This window comes from Tupaia chinensis, unplaced genomic scaffold (assembly GCF_000334495.1).
Source record: "Tupaia chinensis unplaced genomic scaffold, TupChi_1.0 Scaffold000528_1, whole genome shotgun sequence".
NCBI classification, from domain to species: Eukaryota; Metazoa; Chordata; class Mammalia; order Scandentia; family Tupaiidae; genus Tupaia; species Tupaia belangeri.
The window spans coordinates 2,133,277-2,151,074 of NW_006160041.1; the positions used below are offsets into that span (position 1 = coordinate 2,133,277).

Genomic DNA, 17,798 nt, shown 5'->3' on the forward strand with positions numbered 1-17,798 from the left:
GTGAGAGAGAGAGAGAGAGAGAGAAAGCAAGCCACCAGGTCCAGGGCTCAAACTGTAGTCAGCCATGTGGGAGTCCAGCGCCCTTAACTACCACACCACCTGCCAGTACTTATTATTATTCTTTCTTAAATTTGACCAGAGAGAGACAGAAAAGGGAAAGTTGAGGCAAGCCACCAAGTCTGGGACTCAAACCATGGTCAGTCATATGGGAGTCCAGTGTCTTAACCACCATGCCTCTTGCCAGCCCCTAAAATCATTATATTACCCTTTCTCTTTCTCCAGCCAGCACACATGTCCTATATATAGCAAATTAAATATATGTGTGTATTTACATAAAAATATGTATGTGTGTGCATATATATGTATATATGTGTTTGTGTGTGTGTGTGTGTGTGTGTGTGTGTGTGTGTATTAAGGCCAGACACTCTGGGGTAGCGATAACACACTATTCAGAATGCTGACACTACATGGAAGGGTCCAGTTTGCACCCTTAGGTCTTCCTCTACTTGGCAGGCACACACACTCATGCCCATGATCCTGACTGGCTGGCGCTGGGGCTGGGGCTGAAGCTGGGGTAGGTGGCACAAGGATCCTACTAGAGGTCTCTCTGTCTCGGAGATAATAAACATTTAAGAAAAGAAAGAAAAGGTTAAGTCATTTGTTCTAGCATTTCTCAGGGCTAGCATACTGAGAACTCAGCACGCTGTTCACAAGGACTCCTTTTTGAAAGGACTCTTTCCAAATGGGTTTATTAGCATCCAAATAGTCCCACCAAGTCCCTTCTACCACACCTGTTCCTCACCCAGGGCCTCTGGCCTCCTAGTGGAGATCTGCAGGCTCTCAGCAGAGACAGGGACAAGCTGCAGAAGTACACGAGCCAGCTGCTTCCCAAGATGGCCACCTCCAATGATGCCCACCTTTACCTCCTTGTCGTCAGAAGTGTCTGAATTAAGTGGTTCCACTGACAAATCTCTGGAACTTTGAGCCTCATGTAATGATTCTCTGAAGAATGAGCAGACAGGCACATACATAAATACACACTCACTGTAGCTCTTCTTAACTGTCAACCTCTGACATTCTCTGCTTTAACTTTCTTAACTGGAAACCTAGTGGCACCACAGGTACCTTCAGAAATAAAGCATGTCAGTTGCGTGCCATGTATCCAGCCTCACTAAGGAATAAAATATCCCTCCTGAGTGAATTTTCTAGAAACTAAAACATAACCCTTTTCAAGAGACCAAAACTTGTTTAAAATGTTTTTAAATAATTGCTCTTTCACATGTAGTAAGAGAAATCACACTTCAGGGGAAATGGCCACACCACTATCCCTTCTCCTCCATTCTCCTGGGGTCTTGGACACGCATGTTTGTATAGGTGTGCCTCAGTGCACCCAGCCTTTAGGTTGTACTGAAAACTGATCCTAGTCTCCCTTCTGGTCCCAACCTGTGGAGCATAGTGTCTCATCAGTATGCACCCCCAGGGATTGGCCCTGTTTAAAAAAAAAAAAAAAAAGAATTCTACACTCCATAGGTTGCCTCTTTTTTTAAAAAAAATTTTTTTTAGCTTTTGCTATACGGGGTGTGTGTGCTTACAGGAGAGACACAGGAAGAGGGAAAGTGAGAAAGCATGCCCCCTAGGTGGACGACCACACAGCAATCCCTTCTCCATTCTCCTCTCAGGATTTTGGGCATGCACATGTATCAGGTGTGATTTTTCAAGTCACTGGGTCCAGGATTCAAACTGTGGTTGGTCATGTGGGAGTCCAGCATCTTAACGACTATGCTATCTGCTGGTCCCCATAGGTTGCCTTTTTACTGTGTTGACTTGTTTTGTTTACTATGCAGAAATTTTAAAGTTTGATGTATCCTATTTGTCTACTTTTGCTTGTGTTACCTATTTATTTGGTTTGTTATCCATAAAATCATTCCCAAATCCAATGTCATAAAGCTCATCTCCTGTTTTCTTTTAGGACTTCAATGGTTTCAGGTTTTACATCTTGTCTTTGTTTTCTGGTGCTATAACTAAATATCACAGACTGAGTAATTTATAAAGAAAAAAATTATTATTTATGTTTTTTTTTTTAAGAGGTTTTTGCTATAGGATGCGTGTGCTTGCCAGAAAGACAGAGACAGAGAAACAGAAAGCAAAAACTCACCCCCCAGGGGGATGGCCACACCACAATCCCTTCTCCTCCATTCTCCTCTCAGTATCTTGAACATGCACACACACGTGCCCGGTGTGAATTTAAACCACTGGGTCTGGGACTTGAACTGCGGTCGACTACATGGGAGTCCAGAGACATAGCCATTACTCCAACTGCTGGCCCCAGGGGAAAAAATATTATTCATCTTATAGTTCTGGAGGTCCAAGGTAAAGGGATTGCAACCAATGAGGGCTTTCTTGCTGATGGAGATTCTCTGAAGATTCACAGATTAGCACAGGGCACCACACAGTGAGAGAACAAGAACATGTGTCAGCTCTGGTCTCTTGGTCATGTTTTTGTTTTAGGTTTTTGCCATAGAGCACGTTTGCTCATTGGAGAGAGACAGAGAGATAAAGTGAGAAATAACTCCCTAGAAGGATGGTGACACTGAATCACTTCTCCTTCATTCGCCTCTCAGAATTTGAGCATGCACACACATGTGCCTGGCATTATTTTCAACCCGCTAGGTCTGGGACTCAAGCCACAGTCAGACACATGGTAATCCAAGTTGTTAACCATGTCACATCTCTGGCCCCTCTCCTTCTTCTTATAAAGACAGGTCTATTTATTCATGGGAGCCCCATCCATAAAATCTTAATTACCTTCCAAAAGCTCCACCTCTTAATACCAGAGTTATATTAAACTTCTCCCCTCTTAAAACCTTATAGTGGGTATTGAATTTCTTCTTTATTCATGATAGTGTATGCATGTGCACACATGTGCACATAACAGAGAGAGAGAAAAGCATTCTCTATAGGACTTGGTTGTGCCATGATCCTTTCTCCAGTCCTCCAGCTTGCCAGGATCCTGGGCATGCACACACATGTCCAGTGTGTTTTCAGGCTGACTAGTCCTGGATCTCAAACTAAGGCTGGCATGTGGCTTCTAGCTTTGCAGTCTAGTATGCTATAGACCGCACTACAAAAGCTGGGTCTGATATTGAATTTCAATATGAGTTTGATGGGAATATTCAAATTGTAGTATGTATTTAATCCATTTTGAGTTAATTCTTGTGTGTGATGTAATGTAAGGGTCACACTTTATTTTTTGTATGTGGATATCCAGTTTTCAACACCATTTTTTTGTTTTGTCTTCTTTTTTTCCAATTGCCATAGGGTGCATGTGCTCATTGGATTGAGACAAAGAGAGAGGGAGAGGGAAAAAGCACCTTCCAATGGACGATGGGATTGTCCCTTCTCCTCCCTTTCTCCATCCTTTTTGGATTTTGGGTATGCATGCACACGTGTCTAGTTTTTTTTTTTTTTTTTTTAGAGGTTTTTGCTATAGGGCGCGTGCACTCACCAGACAGACAGAGACAGAAAGCGAGAAATCACCACCCCCCGGGGGGATGGTCACGCCGCAATCCCTTCTCCTCCATTCTCCTCTCGGGATCTTGGGCACACACGCACACGCGCCCAGAGTGAGTTTAAGCCACTGGATCCAGGACTCGAACCACGGTTGACTACATGGGAGTCCAGCAACATAGCCATTACGCTAACTGCTGGTCCCTCTAGTGTGTTTTTCAAGCCACCAAATCCCCAATTCAAACTGTGCAGTCAGCCAGATGAGATCTAGGTCCCTTGACCACTTGACTACGGGGCCAGCCCTCCATCACCGTTTGTTGAAAACACTATTCTTTTCCCATCATCACTGAAGATCATTTGACACCCCCCCAACACACACACACACACACACACACATATATATGTGGTTTTAGTTCTGGGCTCTGTAACCTGGATCATTGGTCTATATGTCTGCCCGTTTGGAAGCACCATGCTATTTATTATCATAATCTTTTTTATATTACATTGAATCACATATATCTTTACAGTGTATTGCATTTCTTTTTCCAGCATGATTATCATGCTTATCAGTCAAGAGTATCATGCTGTTTTCATCACTGAACTTTTTTTTTTTTTTTTGGAGAGGTTTTTGCTATAGGGCGCGTGTGCTCGCCAGACAGACAGAGAGAGACAGAGAGATAGAAAGCGAGAAATCACCCCCCGGGGGGGATGGTCACACCACAATCTCTTCTCCTCCATTCTCCTCTCGGGATCTTGGGCACGCATGCACACGCGCCCGGTGTGAGTTTTAAGCCACCGGGTCCGGGACGCGAACTGCGGTCGACTATGTGGGAGTTCAGCGTCATAGCCATTACGCTAACTGCTGGTTCCCTTCATCACTGAACTTTATACAAAGAAGTGTAAACCCTCCAGCTTTATTTTTCTTTCTCAAGACTGTTTGGGGTTCTTTGAGACTTGACATGAATTATCAAATTTCGTTTTCTATTTTTTACATAAACTTTCATTGAGATTTTGATAAGTATTGCATTAGACTTATAGATTACTTTGGGTAGTATAAACATTTTAAGAGTATTGTCTTCCAACCAATGAACATGTGATGTCTTTCCATTAGCTTGTGTCTTCTTTAAGCAACTTTTTGTAGTTTTCAGTGTGCAAATCTTTGGTTAAATTTATTCCTAAATACTTTATTCTATTTGATGCTATTGTAAATGAGATTATCTTAATTTATTTTTCAGATCGTTGTTGGTGTACCGAAAAATAATTGATTTTTATGTGTTGGTTTTGAAAACTACAACTTTGCCAAATTTGCTTTCAAAAGTATATTTTGTGGACTCTTTTGGGTCTTCTATAAGATGTTTTCTATGAACAAAGATCAATTTACTATTTCTTTCCAACATGGATGTCTTTTATTTATTTTTCTTGCCGAATGCTCTGGCTAGGACTTCCAGGACTATGTTAAAGTGTTGAGAGTGGGTATCTGTGCATGTCCTGACCTTAGATGAAAAGCTTTCAGTTTTTCATCATTAAGTATGATGTTATCTGTGAACTTTATTATGTTTGAATATGATGTTTATATCCTTCATTATGTTGAAATAAATTTCATCTATTCCTCATTGTTGTGTGTTTTTATCACAAAAGGGTGCTGAATATTGTCAAATGCTTTTTCTGCAATGATTGAAATTGTGTTTTTTGGGCCAGCAGGTGGTGTGGTGGTTAAGGAGCTGGATCCTACATGGCCTGACTGCACGGCTTAATCCCACATCTAATTGCTTGAAAAACATGATGACTGTGTGTGCTTGCCCAATTCTGGGAGAACAGCGAAGGGACTGCAGCACAGCCATGCCCCCTAGAGGGTGATTTCTCATTTTCTCTGTCTCTCTTTGGAGTTCACATACCCTATAGCAGACAAACAAAAAAAGAAAAAGATATTATGTGGTTTTTGTCTTTCATTCTGTAAATGTGGTATATTATGTTGATTGATTTTAAATGTTGAGTTATCCTTGCATTTCAGGAATCAATCCCACTTGGTCATGGTATATAATCCTTTTAATTTGCTGTTGTGTTTGTTTCTGTAGTATTTTGTAGAGGATTTTTGCATTATTATTCATCAGGGATTTTGGTCTGTTTTCATATCATATCTGTGTCTGGTTGGGATATCAAGTTAATGCTGGCCTCAAAATGAGTTTTGAAATTGTTCCGTCCTCTTCAATGTTTTGGAAGCATTTGAGGAGTGCTGTTAATTCCTCTTTAAATGTTTGGTAGAATTTTTCCAGTAAAGCCTTGGCTTTTCTTTGTTAAGAGGATTTTAATGACTGATTTTTATCTCCTTACTGGTTATAGGTCAGTTCAGATTTTTTCTTTCTTTGGTAGGCTGTATGTTTCTAGTAGCTTTTTCCATTTCTTCTACATTATGCAAATTTTTTTACAATAATTGTTACAGTAGTCCCTTATGATCCTTTTATTTCTGTGGCATCAGTTGTAATGTCATGATAGAGAATAGAGAGAACCTCCAAAAGTTCATTTAAAAAAAAAGGTATTAAAATAAACATTTATTGGGGGCCAGCAGGTGGCATGGTGGTTAAGGCAATGAACTCCCATATGGTCAACTGTGGTTTGAGTCCCAGACCTGGAAGCTTTCTTTCTTGATCTCTCTCTCTGGTGAGCACATGTACCCTATAGCAAATTAAAATAATAATAATAATAAATAAAACTTGAAAAATTAAAAATACATATTTATTTTGGTGCATGGTTTTTTTTCACAAACACATTTTTCCATGAACTTCTTGAAGACTCTCCCCACCTCACCCCAAACCTCTTTTCTTTATAAATCACTTAGTCTGGGTATGTATGTCTGTTAAAGCAACACTAAGGATATAAGACGTTACCAGGTCTGGGCTTCCTATCCCTTCATCTTGCTCATGTCACTCTCAGACAGTTGTCATTCTTCATTGTTACTAGGATGAGTCCATCTTAGGCTATTTACACTTCTCCTAGTTTGCTATTTCAGCTTGCACATTTCTGAGAAACCAGATAACTTAGCTTTTTAGGAAGGTTATTATTTATAAGATAAAGGATTTATGAAAGCAAAAGACTTGAGAACAAGGACGAGGGACTTTTCCAGAGGTTCTCTTATTGTTAGTCTTTGATAGGCTTCCTTGGCTGAGGATGAACAAAGTCTGACCTCTGAATACGTTAGGTATTACTTTTGTTATAAGGCAACATTATTATTTATCTATATTTCTGTAAAAACTAGTGTCATAATGCTCTAGAGTTTCCATATAACATCATAAGTCACACTGTATTAAGGTGCCTCTCTTTTTTTTTTTTTTTTCTTTTTTTGGAGAGGTTTTTGCTATAGGGCACGTGCGCTCGCCAGACAGAGACAGGAGAGACCGAAAGCGAGAAATCACCCCCCAAGGGGGATGGCCACACTGCAATCCCTTCTCCTCCATTCTCCTCTTGGGATCTTGGGCATGCAGGCACACGGGCTTGGCATGAGTTTAAGCCACCAGGTCCGGGACTCGAACAGCAGTCGACTACGTGGGAGTCCAGGGACATAGACATTACGCTAACTGCTGGTCCCAACGCGCCTCTCTTGATTGAAAGGATAGTAGCTTCTCTTAGTGCTTGATCTTTCCAGGAACATATATGTATTGGTTTCTCACCAGCCATCTTGGGTATAACAAGTAAGCTTATGCATCTTTATCCTTAAGCCAACCAATGAATTCACTGAGAAGCCTGCCTCTTTGAATATAAGCTATCTTTATAAATATGTTCAATTTAGATCTGGTCTCATCAGGAGTAAAATTCAGAGCAAGCTAAACAGAGAGCCAGCCAGATGGTATGATGATTAAGGCAGCTGGATTGCACATGGCTGACCATACAGTTCAAGTCCTGGACCCAGCAACTTTAATACCCAGGTGTGTCTATGTCTGTGTGTGTGCTTGTGCCCAAAATTATGAGAGAATGGAGAAAGGACTGTAATGAGGTCATCCCCCCAGGGGCATGCGTTCTCATTTTCTCTGTCTCTCTCTGGTGAGCACACATACCCTATGGCAAACTTTAAAAAAATAAATAAATGGAGATGACATATGCTCCATGAGTGTAACTTGGGGTTTCAGAATCTAGGAGTCTAATTCTAGATACCGGACTCACACATGTCTCCTATTTAAGTGCCTGAAGCCCACTGTAAAAAGATATCAGAAACTAGGCCTAGATTGAGAGCATCTTTGTAAACCAATATTCCTGGTTTCAAACATGTCATCTGGTTATAGGGACTGCAAAGTCCCAGGTGATTTTCCTGTGAGGGAGCATTCTACTATTAGCTTGGCCCCCAAAGGACTAACCCCCTTTGTAGCAAATAGACAAGGAATGGTTAGTTATAAGCAGCTGTGGGGTGGGGAGGAAGCTAGTGGTTTAGATAAATGAGTGAATGAATAGATGAATGATCATTTATACAATCTACCCACTAAGGAAAGTACGATGAATCCATGAGCCATGCTTCATTATGTAACTACAGCCAGGGGTCACTGGTATGGATTTTCCTGGTCCTTTCAGACCAGGAGTGATGACTGTGGATTAGGGAAGGTAGGAGACAACTCCCCTACCAAACTTATCCTCCAATATAAAAAAAATTGAAGTCATTTGGATTTTCAGCAATAAGATTCTAGTCCATCTTCCTGAACTTGGAAACCTAGCTCACCTCAAATTACGAAATAGTTTGCAGAAGAAAGCTGCATGAGCACAGGCCTCGATCATCAGTCCCCGAGAACGTCCCTGCAAATACAGCCAGGTACGATCTTCCTCTGGAATCCCATATTCAAACTGCAGGGACTCAAGGTCCTCTAGCAGGTTCATTTCCAAGCTACCACCTCCTGCAGTGACAGATACTAATGAAGTTGGGACCCTGTCCTGGCAGAAGAGGGGTCTATGCAGGAGGGTGTGTGTATGATGACATGTGCACACATCACAAACACTCATAATGGTAGGCTTCAACCCCTCACTCCTAGATGCTGAACGTGGAGTTCACTTCTATCAGTGTGGGTCCTTTGAAGATTCCTAATCATTGACTGCCCACGAATCCTAGATTCATACAAAACCTGAACAGAAAACCCCAAAATGTTGGGGCTGGCAGGTAGCGTGGTGGTTAAGGCGCCAGACTCCCACATGGCCGACCATGGTTCAAGTCCTGGACTTGGTGGCTTGCTTTCTCACTTTCCCTCTCTCTCTGTTTCTCTCTATTGCTCTGTGATCAAATTGAAAAAAAAATAATGATGATAAATAAAATCAAATAATTCTTAGGAAAAAAAAAAAAGAAACCCAAAATGTTTCTCTATAGACTGTACGTACTTTTCCAGATGAATTACACTAGCAAAGGGTTGCACAGGAGTTCGTGGGTCAGGATCTTCTTTCTATTCCCTCCTAGGTTTTAGAAATAGAACCAATAGTATAGGACCAAATTCTGAAGAAATTCTTCCCTTTCACTAATCTCTGTGTTCCCCAGAGTGGAAAAGAGCCCAAACAAAATATGAGTGGTCCCTTGTTTAAGATAGAGGTATCTAAATTATAAAAAATAAACCCAGAGATATCTAAATCCACCTACATACATGTCTCATGAACCAAACTGAGATCGCCCACTCCTCAGTATTCTGGTCCTGGAAGGTAGGAACTACATTTCTAAGAATTATCCAAGAAAGTTGTCATTATGACGCCTTAGCTACCAGATTACTTCAGTCTCTTTCTTAAAGGGACCAGCCCCACCCTAAAGATTTGACCACCTAAAAATGAGCGTGAAGCCCTCTTTTACTCAACAGAATATTCTAAATGTCTATTTGTTTTTCAGACTAGAATATCATATAGATCTTTTTTTTTTAATTTAACTTTATTTTAATTTGAATGGAGAGGACAGAGAGAGAGGAAGACAGTGATAGAGAAGGAAAGTGAGAAAGTAGCCTCCAGGTCCGGAACTTGAACCACCATTGGTCATGTGGGAGTCCAATCCTTAAACACCATGCTACCTGCTGGCCCCTAGAACATCATGTAGATCTTAGCAGTACTTGAGTTATGTTTCCAACTTCATTTTTGTTCAAGAAATCAGTGACATGATTCAGCTGTGGTGGCACTGCAGAAATACAATCCTCTGTAATGTTGCAAGTCATGTGTTAGACTGGGGTTCAGTTCCCAAGTCAATCGAACATGCCCAGTACCTGTTGATCTAGGCTGGCTGAAAGGCTGGGGGTGGTGTGGGGATCCTGTCGTGAGACTCTGGTGCATGCTTGTCTCTCTTTCTCTGTTTCTCATGAAACAAATAAAACAAACTTTAGGGGCACAGGTGGTGTGGTGGTTAAGGGTGTTGGACTCTCATATGGCTGACTGTGGTTCAAGTCCCAGACCTGGTGGCTTCCTTTCTCACCTTCTCTCTCTCTGTCCCTCTCTGATCAAATTAAAAATAAGTAAATAAATATATAAAGTTTAAAATAAAACAGTCTTTAAAAAGATTCAGTGATTTATTTGATAACGATGTTGAGACCAAGATCGGAAATCAAAACCACTGAAGTCTCTCTTTTTTATTAAATTAGGGCTGGGGGACCAGCAGTTGGCGTAATGGCTATGTCGCTGTACTCCCATATAGTCGACCGTGGTTCAAGTACCAGACCCAGTGGTTTAAATTCACGCCAGGTGCATGTACATGCTTGCCCAAGATACCGAGAGGAGAATGGAGGAGAAGGGACTGTGACATGAACACCCCCCTGGGGGGGTGATTTATTGCTTTCTGTCTCTCTGTCTGTCTCTGTCTTTCTGGCAAGTACATGCACCCCATAGCAAAAACCTCTCTCAAAAAAAAGAAAAAAAAAAAATTAGGGCTGGCAGCTGGCACGGTGGTTAAGGTGCTGGACGCCCACATGGTCAATTACAGTTCAAGTCCCAGATGTGGCACTTGCTTTCTTACTTTCTCTACCTCTCTGTTCTCTCTAGTCAAATGAAAAATAGCAACAATAAGAAATAAAATTAAATACATAATTTTAAATAAAATGAAGTTGGAGGTAAAATTCACAAAATATGAAACAGGCCATCTTAAGGTGATATACAAAATATACCACTGATGGCCAGTGGTATATTCGGAATCTTGTATGATCACTACCTCTTAAAATATTTTCAGACGGACAGCAGGTGGCATGGTAGTCAAGGTGTTGGACTTCCACATGGTCAGCTGTGTTTGAATTCCGGACCTGGCAGCTCACTTTCTCACTTTTCTTCTCTCTCTGGTGAGCACACATGCCTTATAACAAATTTTGTTATATGATAATAATAATAAATTAAATGAAATAATTATTTAAAACAATTTTTTTCAGAACTGTCCAAAAGGAAAGCCCACTTCTACTAAACTGTCATTCCCTATCCCACCCCAAGCCTCTAGAACAATGCATCTGCTTTCTGTCTCTATGGAGAAAGAAATAGCTGTCCCAGATATTTCAAATAAATGGAATTATACTATATGTACTCTTTTGTGTCTGGCCTCTCTAATCCCTCTTACAGGATGGCTACTACATCACATTCTCAACATCATTATAGACAAAGTTCTCATGGAGGCTGGAGAATGACATGGTTATAACACAATACTTTGTGACTGACTCATGGGATAAGGTTCCGGGTTCACATCCAGAGACTTCCCTGAACATGACAGGTGGACTCATGCCTATTATCTGGGACTGGCTGAGGGTGACTTGTGCCATCAAGACCATGATATGGATACCTCCCTCTCTCATGGAAGAAATACACAAACTAAAAAAAAAAAAAAAAAAAAAGTGGCATGGAGGCTAAGGTGCTGGGTCCCACGTGGTTAACAGTTCAAGTCCCAGACCCTGAGGACTGAAAATCACATTTGAGGCATGTGTGTGCATGCATGCTCAAAATCCTAAGGGGAAATTGGAGAAGGGACTGAGGCCTTGTTAATTCCCTCAGGAGATAATTTCTCACCTTCCCTCTCTATACATCTATCTCTCTCTGGCAAGTACACACACTCTACAGCAAAAACTTCAAAAAAAAAAAAGTCTCCAGCACTTGATGCGAGAAGTATGGAAATACTGATCAAATCTAAGAAACATTTCCTCATGCCAAAACAGAGAGTAGGTCATTGTAAATTTTTAAAAATATAATAATTTATATAACTTTATTTTTAAAGTTGCTATAGGACACGTACACCAGAGAAAGAGAAAGAGAGAGGGAAAGTAAGAAAGCAAGCCACCACATCCAGGACTTGAACCATAGTTGGCCATGTGGGAGTCCAGCACCTTGACCACCATTGCCACCTGCTAGCTCCAGTCATCCTAATTTTGTAGGTGGTATTTCCTGCCCTGAAGGAAAAAGGGCATCTGGATCTGTATGAACAAGGCCTACATGAAATTATACATGCATGAATTCTAGTTCCATCTTTCACTTACACGTTCTCAAAAATGGGGATTTGGTTGTTGTGGCTTTATACTGTGTCAACTTGGCTGGGCTGAACCATATTTTCCAGAATTCCCTTCCTTCTATGTTTCTGGTTAGGACAGGTCACAAGATAAGTTTGTGTGTAAGATCTGAGGGTGAAAATAAATAAGTAACCCGCTTGTCTCAGCTTGCAAAGTCAAAGCAGGCACCTTGGCAGTTAGTTGTGCATGCTGCTGCTTACCTGCTAGCTGCTGTGTTGGTGTGGGGCAGCAGCTGGACCTGTAAGTGCTACCCCTGCTCCTGGATCCTGCTTCAACTGCCTGTTCCTTGGCCGGGTGGCTTTTTGGCTCTATAGCAAAGGCCACAAGCTTCTGCTGTACACCTGCTATAAGGTGGTGGCAGAGAGAACCGAGAGTCCCAGTCCATTCCCGTCCCTACCCTTCCCGCTGCCTGCCTTACGGAGTTCAAGCTCCATCAGCAGGCATGAACGACAACAACCTTACACACACTGCTTATCCAGCTGCCACACTCAAGTAATGGCAAGTGTCTGTAGTGAATTATTAGACAGACAGATACTGTATAATATATGTACTCTTCGTAGTTCTGTCTCAGAATGAATCCTAGTTAATCCTGATATCCTAGTTAATAAAATTACCACTGTTGTTTGAAGATGAGGCAGTAACTTTAGCACAATCTAGCAAATTAGACTTGTTTCTTTAATAGCAAGAAGGACGATCAAAGAAAGGAACTAAATAGGTTACCTGAAGTTTCAAAAGAGACCGAAAAGTAAGAGAGCAAATGATGGAGTCTGATCCTCCTTGAAGCTGATTCTCAACGTTGGCTTTGCTAACATCCTGGGCAGGATAACCGTGGTGGGGGGGCTGCTCTGTACACCATAGGATATTTAGCAGCATCGCTCACCTCAACCCACTAGATGCTGGCAACACCTCCTAGTGTGGCAACAAAAAATGTCTTCAGGGAACTGGTAGATGACATAATGGTTTTGTTGCTTGACTCCCACGGAGTCGACTGCAGTTCGAGTCCTAAACCAGTGGCTTAAAACTCATGCCAGGCTTGTATGCATGCGTGCCCAACATCCCAAGAGGAGAATGGAGGAGAAGGGATTGTGGCGTGGCTATCCCTCCTGGGGGGTGATTTCTCGCTTTCTGCCTGGCTCTCTGGCAAGTGCACGTGGCCTATAGCAAAAATCTCTCTTAAAAACAAACAAACAAACAAACAAAACACTGTCTTCAACAGTGCCAGTGCCTCCAGCTGAGAGCCGCACTGCCTGGAAGCATGCTGTGTGCCTGTGTCCATGCATCTTCTCTTACCCTCCTACCATGTAACGTACTCTGCAGTCATCAGAACCACAAACTCCATACACTCAGATTACCATGCCCTTGTTTCACACATGAAAATAATGAGTCCAGACAGAAAAGGACTCACTCAGCACCACACTGCGTGTTAGAGGTGGAGCTGAGAAAAGCAGCGGTCTTTTCCTCCCAGCTCAGTGCTGTTACCCAAATGGCCCTGCTTTGCCGTAAGCACCATTCCTCTATAACCTGATGTGTCGTCAGGCTGCTGAATGCAGTCCCGGAGGCAGACTTGTAGTCCCAAGACACTGGGCAATTATTTCACCATTCCGCACAAAACAACCAGGAAGGGAAGAGAAGGCACCAAGGAAAAACCAGCTTTATTAGGAGTCTCGGCATGTCAGGAAAACCCAGTTCAGTCACAGGGAAGAGAGAAGATTATCGGTAGGAGGCAAGAATGGAGTGTTTTAGAATGTCCTCTCATAAACCAAGTGAAAATAAAACCTTCATCGAAATCGCTGAATGCTGAATTTAGCCCAGGTAAAGCTTCTGGAAGCTCCTGGTGAAGTAATGAGAGTTTTGCACAAAGGGAGAGCTCTCCAGCACTGCTGAATCTGCGCTCCAGATAAGGTTAAAGGTCTGGGAGAGGAAAAGCAGAGGAACAGAGAAGGGGAACGTCTCTTTATCCAAACAAGGCCAGCTCAGTGTGTGGATGAGAGAGACCCTAGTTTCTAGACAGAGAGCAGACTAGGAGGCAGAGGGACACTGAAGAAACACAACTTCTGGGCCGCATCTGTCCTACTGTGGAGGACTCTGAGCAGTCTGGTGTGAGTGCACCCCCAGTGGTCCCGGGCAACACCAGGACTCCTTCCGGAGGCCTGGAAGATGGCCACATTGGCTCTGTTCTCACTTCATTCAGAGCAGAAATGCCGATGTCCAGCACAAAGTCCTGGGTCAGAAAAAGCTGAACGGAATGGAGTGGCCACCCTACAACACCTGTACCTCAGTCTAGGACACTTCCTTCCTGGGCCAGTCACTTTCCTCAGGCCAACAGAGATCTTATCCGATATGGGCCCATCTAGAAATCACTTCCACCTTCACGTGAGCACCAGGTGGAGAGACTCTCTCTCAGGAGTCAAAGTTTTAGATCTTGGCCCTTAGATGATGTCCCTTGGGCAGGTCACTCTGAAGCTACCTGCACCCAGGTGCTGGTTTCTGTCCCAAGAGCAGCACTGCCTGGTGATGAGCCCAAGCGGTATGATGCTGTAACTCTGTAAGGGAGAGCTCTCTCGACTTCCACAGGCAGGAAAGGAAGAAATGAGGCAGCGTTTCAGGGAAGTTAATGCCACTTAATTCTTCCATCGAACTTGCTGTGGAAAGAGCAAACAACCAAGGTGTGTGGTCAGTTTTCACTCAATCCTGAAGAGGTAAAGAGAATGCAATAAATCAAGGCTCATAGGTGATTAAAGAAAAGAGAGAAGAATCGACTGAGAGTGAGAAGTATTAAAAAACTTTTCTTTAGTAAGTGGGAGAGTTCATTTATTCTGAGTGAGATAAAACCCATTCTGTGTTTTGTGAGCCTGATTTAAGACTTATTCTGGTTCTGCCCTCCTTCTAGTGACCAAGATTGACTAGCTTTAGATGGCCTAGGGTAGTTCCCAATATGTGTATCAGGGATCTAAGATCTAGTAGGTCGTTGGAAAAGTCAGGAGGTATTTCTGCATAGAGAAACATGTCGTGACTCTGAGAGAACCATAGCAGGTTCATCTCTCAGAGATGTGAGGTAACGGCAGGCAGGACTGCCCTGAAGAAGTCCTCAGTGAATAAAGGACGAGCATATCTTCTTGGGCGAGTTGATCCGTGGGCCAGCAGGGGCAGACAGCTAAAGTGTATTTTGCCAACTGCTTCTATTCAACAAGTTAATGATATACCCACTCCCAGGAGACAACAGCCTGGATGTTCTGGTCAGTAACATCCACTTTTATACTTCCAATTGTCAGTACCTCCAACCTGCCGGGTTTAACAATGATCACGGTCAAGTCTCAGCCTGGGGTCCTACATCTCAGGAATAATTCCTGCTATTCTGCTTTGATCTTTCAGCATGCAGGAGCATCTTATACCTGTGTGGCTCAGCTCACTGCAGTCCCACCCAGGCCTTGAGAACAGACACTTGCTGCTCTCTGCGAACTGTTTGTCTCTGGAGACTAGGGGAGGGGGAAGCTGTAGCTACTCACCGAGCTGTGGAGAATGGCATCAATCTTCTCTTCCTCTGCAGATCCTTTATCCACCTTACTCCTGTATGCGAGCAACTGCTGACGGTCCTTCAGGTCCCGGCAGGTCTGCACACCATGACAAACAGACCATACAAACCCCCATCACCCTTCTCGATGATGGACTGCTTCTGTCACTATCACTTTGACCTAGGTTTAATGTGAGGCCAAGAGGCTAACGTGGGATGACATTGGGTCATGTCCCCACACCACTTCAAGCAGGAGAGATGTATACAGAACTTACATAGCCTAACTTAGTTCTATGAATCCTGAGTGCAATAAGTTTGTAAAAGCACAGAGAAGTTCAGTCAGAAGGCAGTGAAAATAATACTCTGACTAGTTTTAAACTACTTCTTGCCAGACTATTTTTACTCAACCAGTCAAAACTGACAGACACACCTCTGGATCTAGGACAGAGAACATTTAATTCCCCACTCTCCACTGAGGACCTAACTTGGGATTCGTATTTCTTGACTCACATCAATGACGACATCGTGGCACTTGAACTTAGTAGCTAGGTTTAATTTTGTGTCCACATCTTCCACTAGATTGACATATTCCTGTAAAATCTGTGAGAAGAGATATTTCAGATTAATTCCTACACCCAGTAAACACAGAACTCTACAACGTAGAACAAAAAGTCTCCAAAAAGGCAAAAGAATTGTTATATGACATCTACGACTGCGATTATCAATCACAGGAACAGTTCTGCCAGGGGAAGTGAGGTGACGGCAGGCAGGACTGCCCTGAAGTCCTCAGTGAAGAAGGGACAAGTACATCCTCTTGGGAGAGCTGATCCGCGGGCCAGCAGGGGCAGGGCAGACCAGCTGTGCTGTGCCCGTCACTCCCTGACGTCTGTTCTCAGTGACTTTCCCCTGGATCATTAACACAGCACACTGGTCCTCCCCACGGGCTACACACAGGACATGCTCCTCAGAGGGAAAGGCTGGGATTACTTCTAAAGGGCAGAGAACTTCCCTTGCTGCCTTTTGTACCTCAAGGCCCAGTGTAGCCATCGGGCTACTTTCAAGAAAAAAGAACAGGTCAGGTCTCCCATTGGTGACCAGAAGGAGGCTAAAAGTTAGGTCTCCCAGAGTATCCTGTACCCAACTCTCACCCGGAGCCATTACCTGGACAGGGGCACTGTTCTTGTGCAGAATCTCCACCACCCGATGGAAGCCAATGGGTGCTCGCTTCTTGGTGTAGCCCAGCCAGTTCTGAAAAAGGGAAATGGTACAGCAGCAGCTAGGACAGACAGACTCCACACTCTGAGCTAGTGTGGCTGTCTGAAGGTCAGGTCAAAATAATGTAGTGTGGAATAAGAGAAGAACGAGAAATGATGAGGGATGGATCCATCACAGAAGTCAAGGGACTTGAGAGGGTGGAAAAGAATTCGCAGTTTGAGATAAGTGCTTTGATCTAAAGGCACAAAAAGAGGAGGGGGACCAGCAGTTAGAGTAATGGCTATGTCACTGGACTCTCATGTAGTCGACCGTGGTTTGAGTCCCAGACCCTGGGCGCGTGTGCATGCATGCCCAAGATCCCGAGAGGAGAATGGAGAAGAGATTGTGGCTTGGCCATCCCCCCTGGGGGGTGATTTCTCACTTTCTGTCTCTCTGTTTCTCTCTGGTGAGCACACACGCCCTATAGCAAAAACCTCTCCAGAAAAGATAAAAAAAAAAGAGGGGGGAAAGTCTATGAAATACCACTAAATGGAGTAATTTCCTTATTAGTATTCATACTATGAAGTGAGTGTACAAAAAATCCTGTCTTCATCTTCACATGTATATACAGATATTTATTTTTAAATTCACTAGGAAAGGTCTAGAAAGCTAACCATCAAACTTTTTTTTCCAATCCCCAAAGGGCACATACACTTGCCAGAAAGATAGATAGACAGAGTAAGAGGGAAAGTGAGAGAGGGAGGGAGGGGAGGGAGGGAGGGAGAGAGAGAGAAAAAGCACCCCAATGGGGCATGGCCGCAGCGCAATTCCTTCCCTTCCACTTGTCCATCCTGTTAGGATTTGGGGCATGCACACACATGTACTCAGTATGTTTATCAAGTTGCTGTGACCAGGATCTGAACCCAGCAGTCAGTTACATGGGATCTGGCTCCCTTAACCAGCAGGCCACAGAGTCACCCCACCCATGGAACTTTCAAATGTTTGCTTGGAGAAGGGGACTGAAACAGGCACAGGCAGACAAAGAGCAACTTCTTTCTTCGGTCCTTTTTTCTTTTAAGGTTTCTGTATAGGGCACGTATACTCACCAGAGAGAG

The 17,798-nt window shown here is 43.1% G+C and overlaps 2 protein-coding genes across 2 annotated transcripts in view; both read right to left on the bottom strand.

Moving 5' to 3' along the window:
* NOXRED1 (NADP dependent oxidoreductase domain containing 1) overlaps nt 1–8,582 on the bottom strand; it is a 22,438-nt gene extending 13,856 nt beyond the window's left edge. Inside the window, exons 1-2 of the mRNA XM_006157084.3 lie at nt 8,210–8,582; nt 803–1,002 (exon numbers count right to left, since the gene is read on the bottom strand). Of these exons, the coding sequence (XP_006157146.2) occupies nt 803–1,002; nt 8,210–8,487 (478 nt within the window). The 5' untranslated portion in view covers nt 8,488–8,582. The remainder of the gene's footprint in view (nt 1–802; nt 1,003–8,209) is intronic.
* Nucleotides 8,583–13,611: 5,029 nt separating this feature from the next.
* Nucleotides 13,612–17,798, bottom strand: part of VIPAS39 (VPS33B interacting protein, apical-basolateral polarity regulator, spe-39 homolog) — a 42,477-nt gene continuing 38,290 nt past the window's right edge. The window contains exons 17-20 of the mRNA XM_006157085.3: nt 16,651–16,737; nt 16,000–16,089; nt 15,485–15,589; nt 13,612–14,620 (exon numbers count right to left, since the gene is read on the bottom strand). Coding sequence (XP_006157147.1) covers nt 14,600–14,620; nt 15,485–15,589; nt 16,000–16,089; nt 16,651–16,737 — 303 coding nt within the window. The 3' untranslated portion in view covers nt 13,612–14,599. The remainder of the gene's footprint in view (nt 14,621–15,484; nt 15,590–15,999; nt 16,090–16,650; nt 16,738–17,798) is intronic.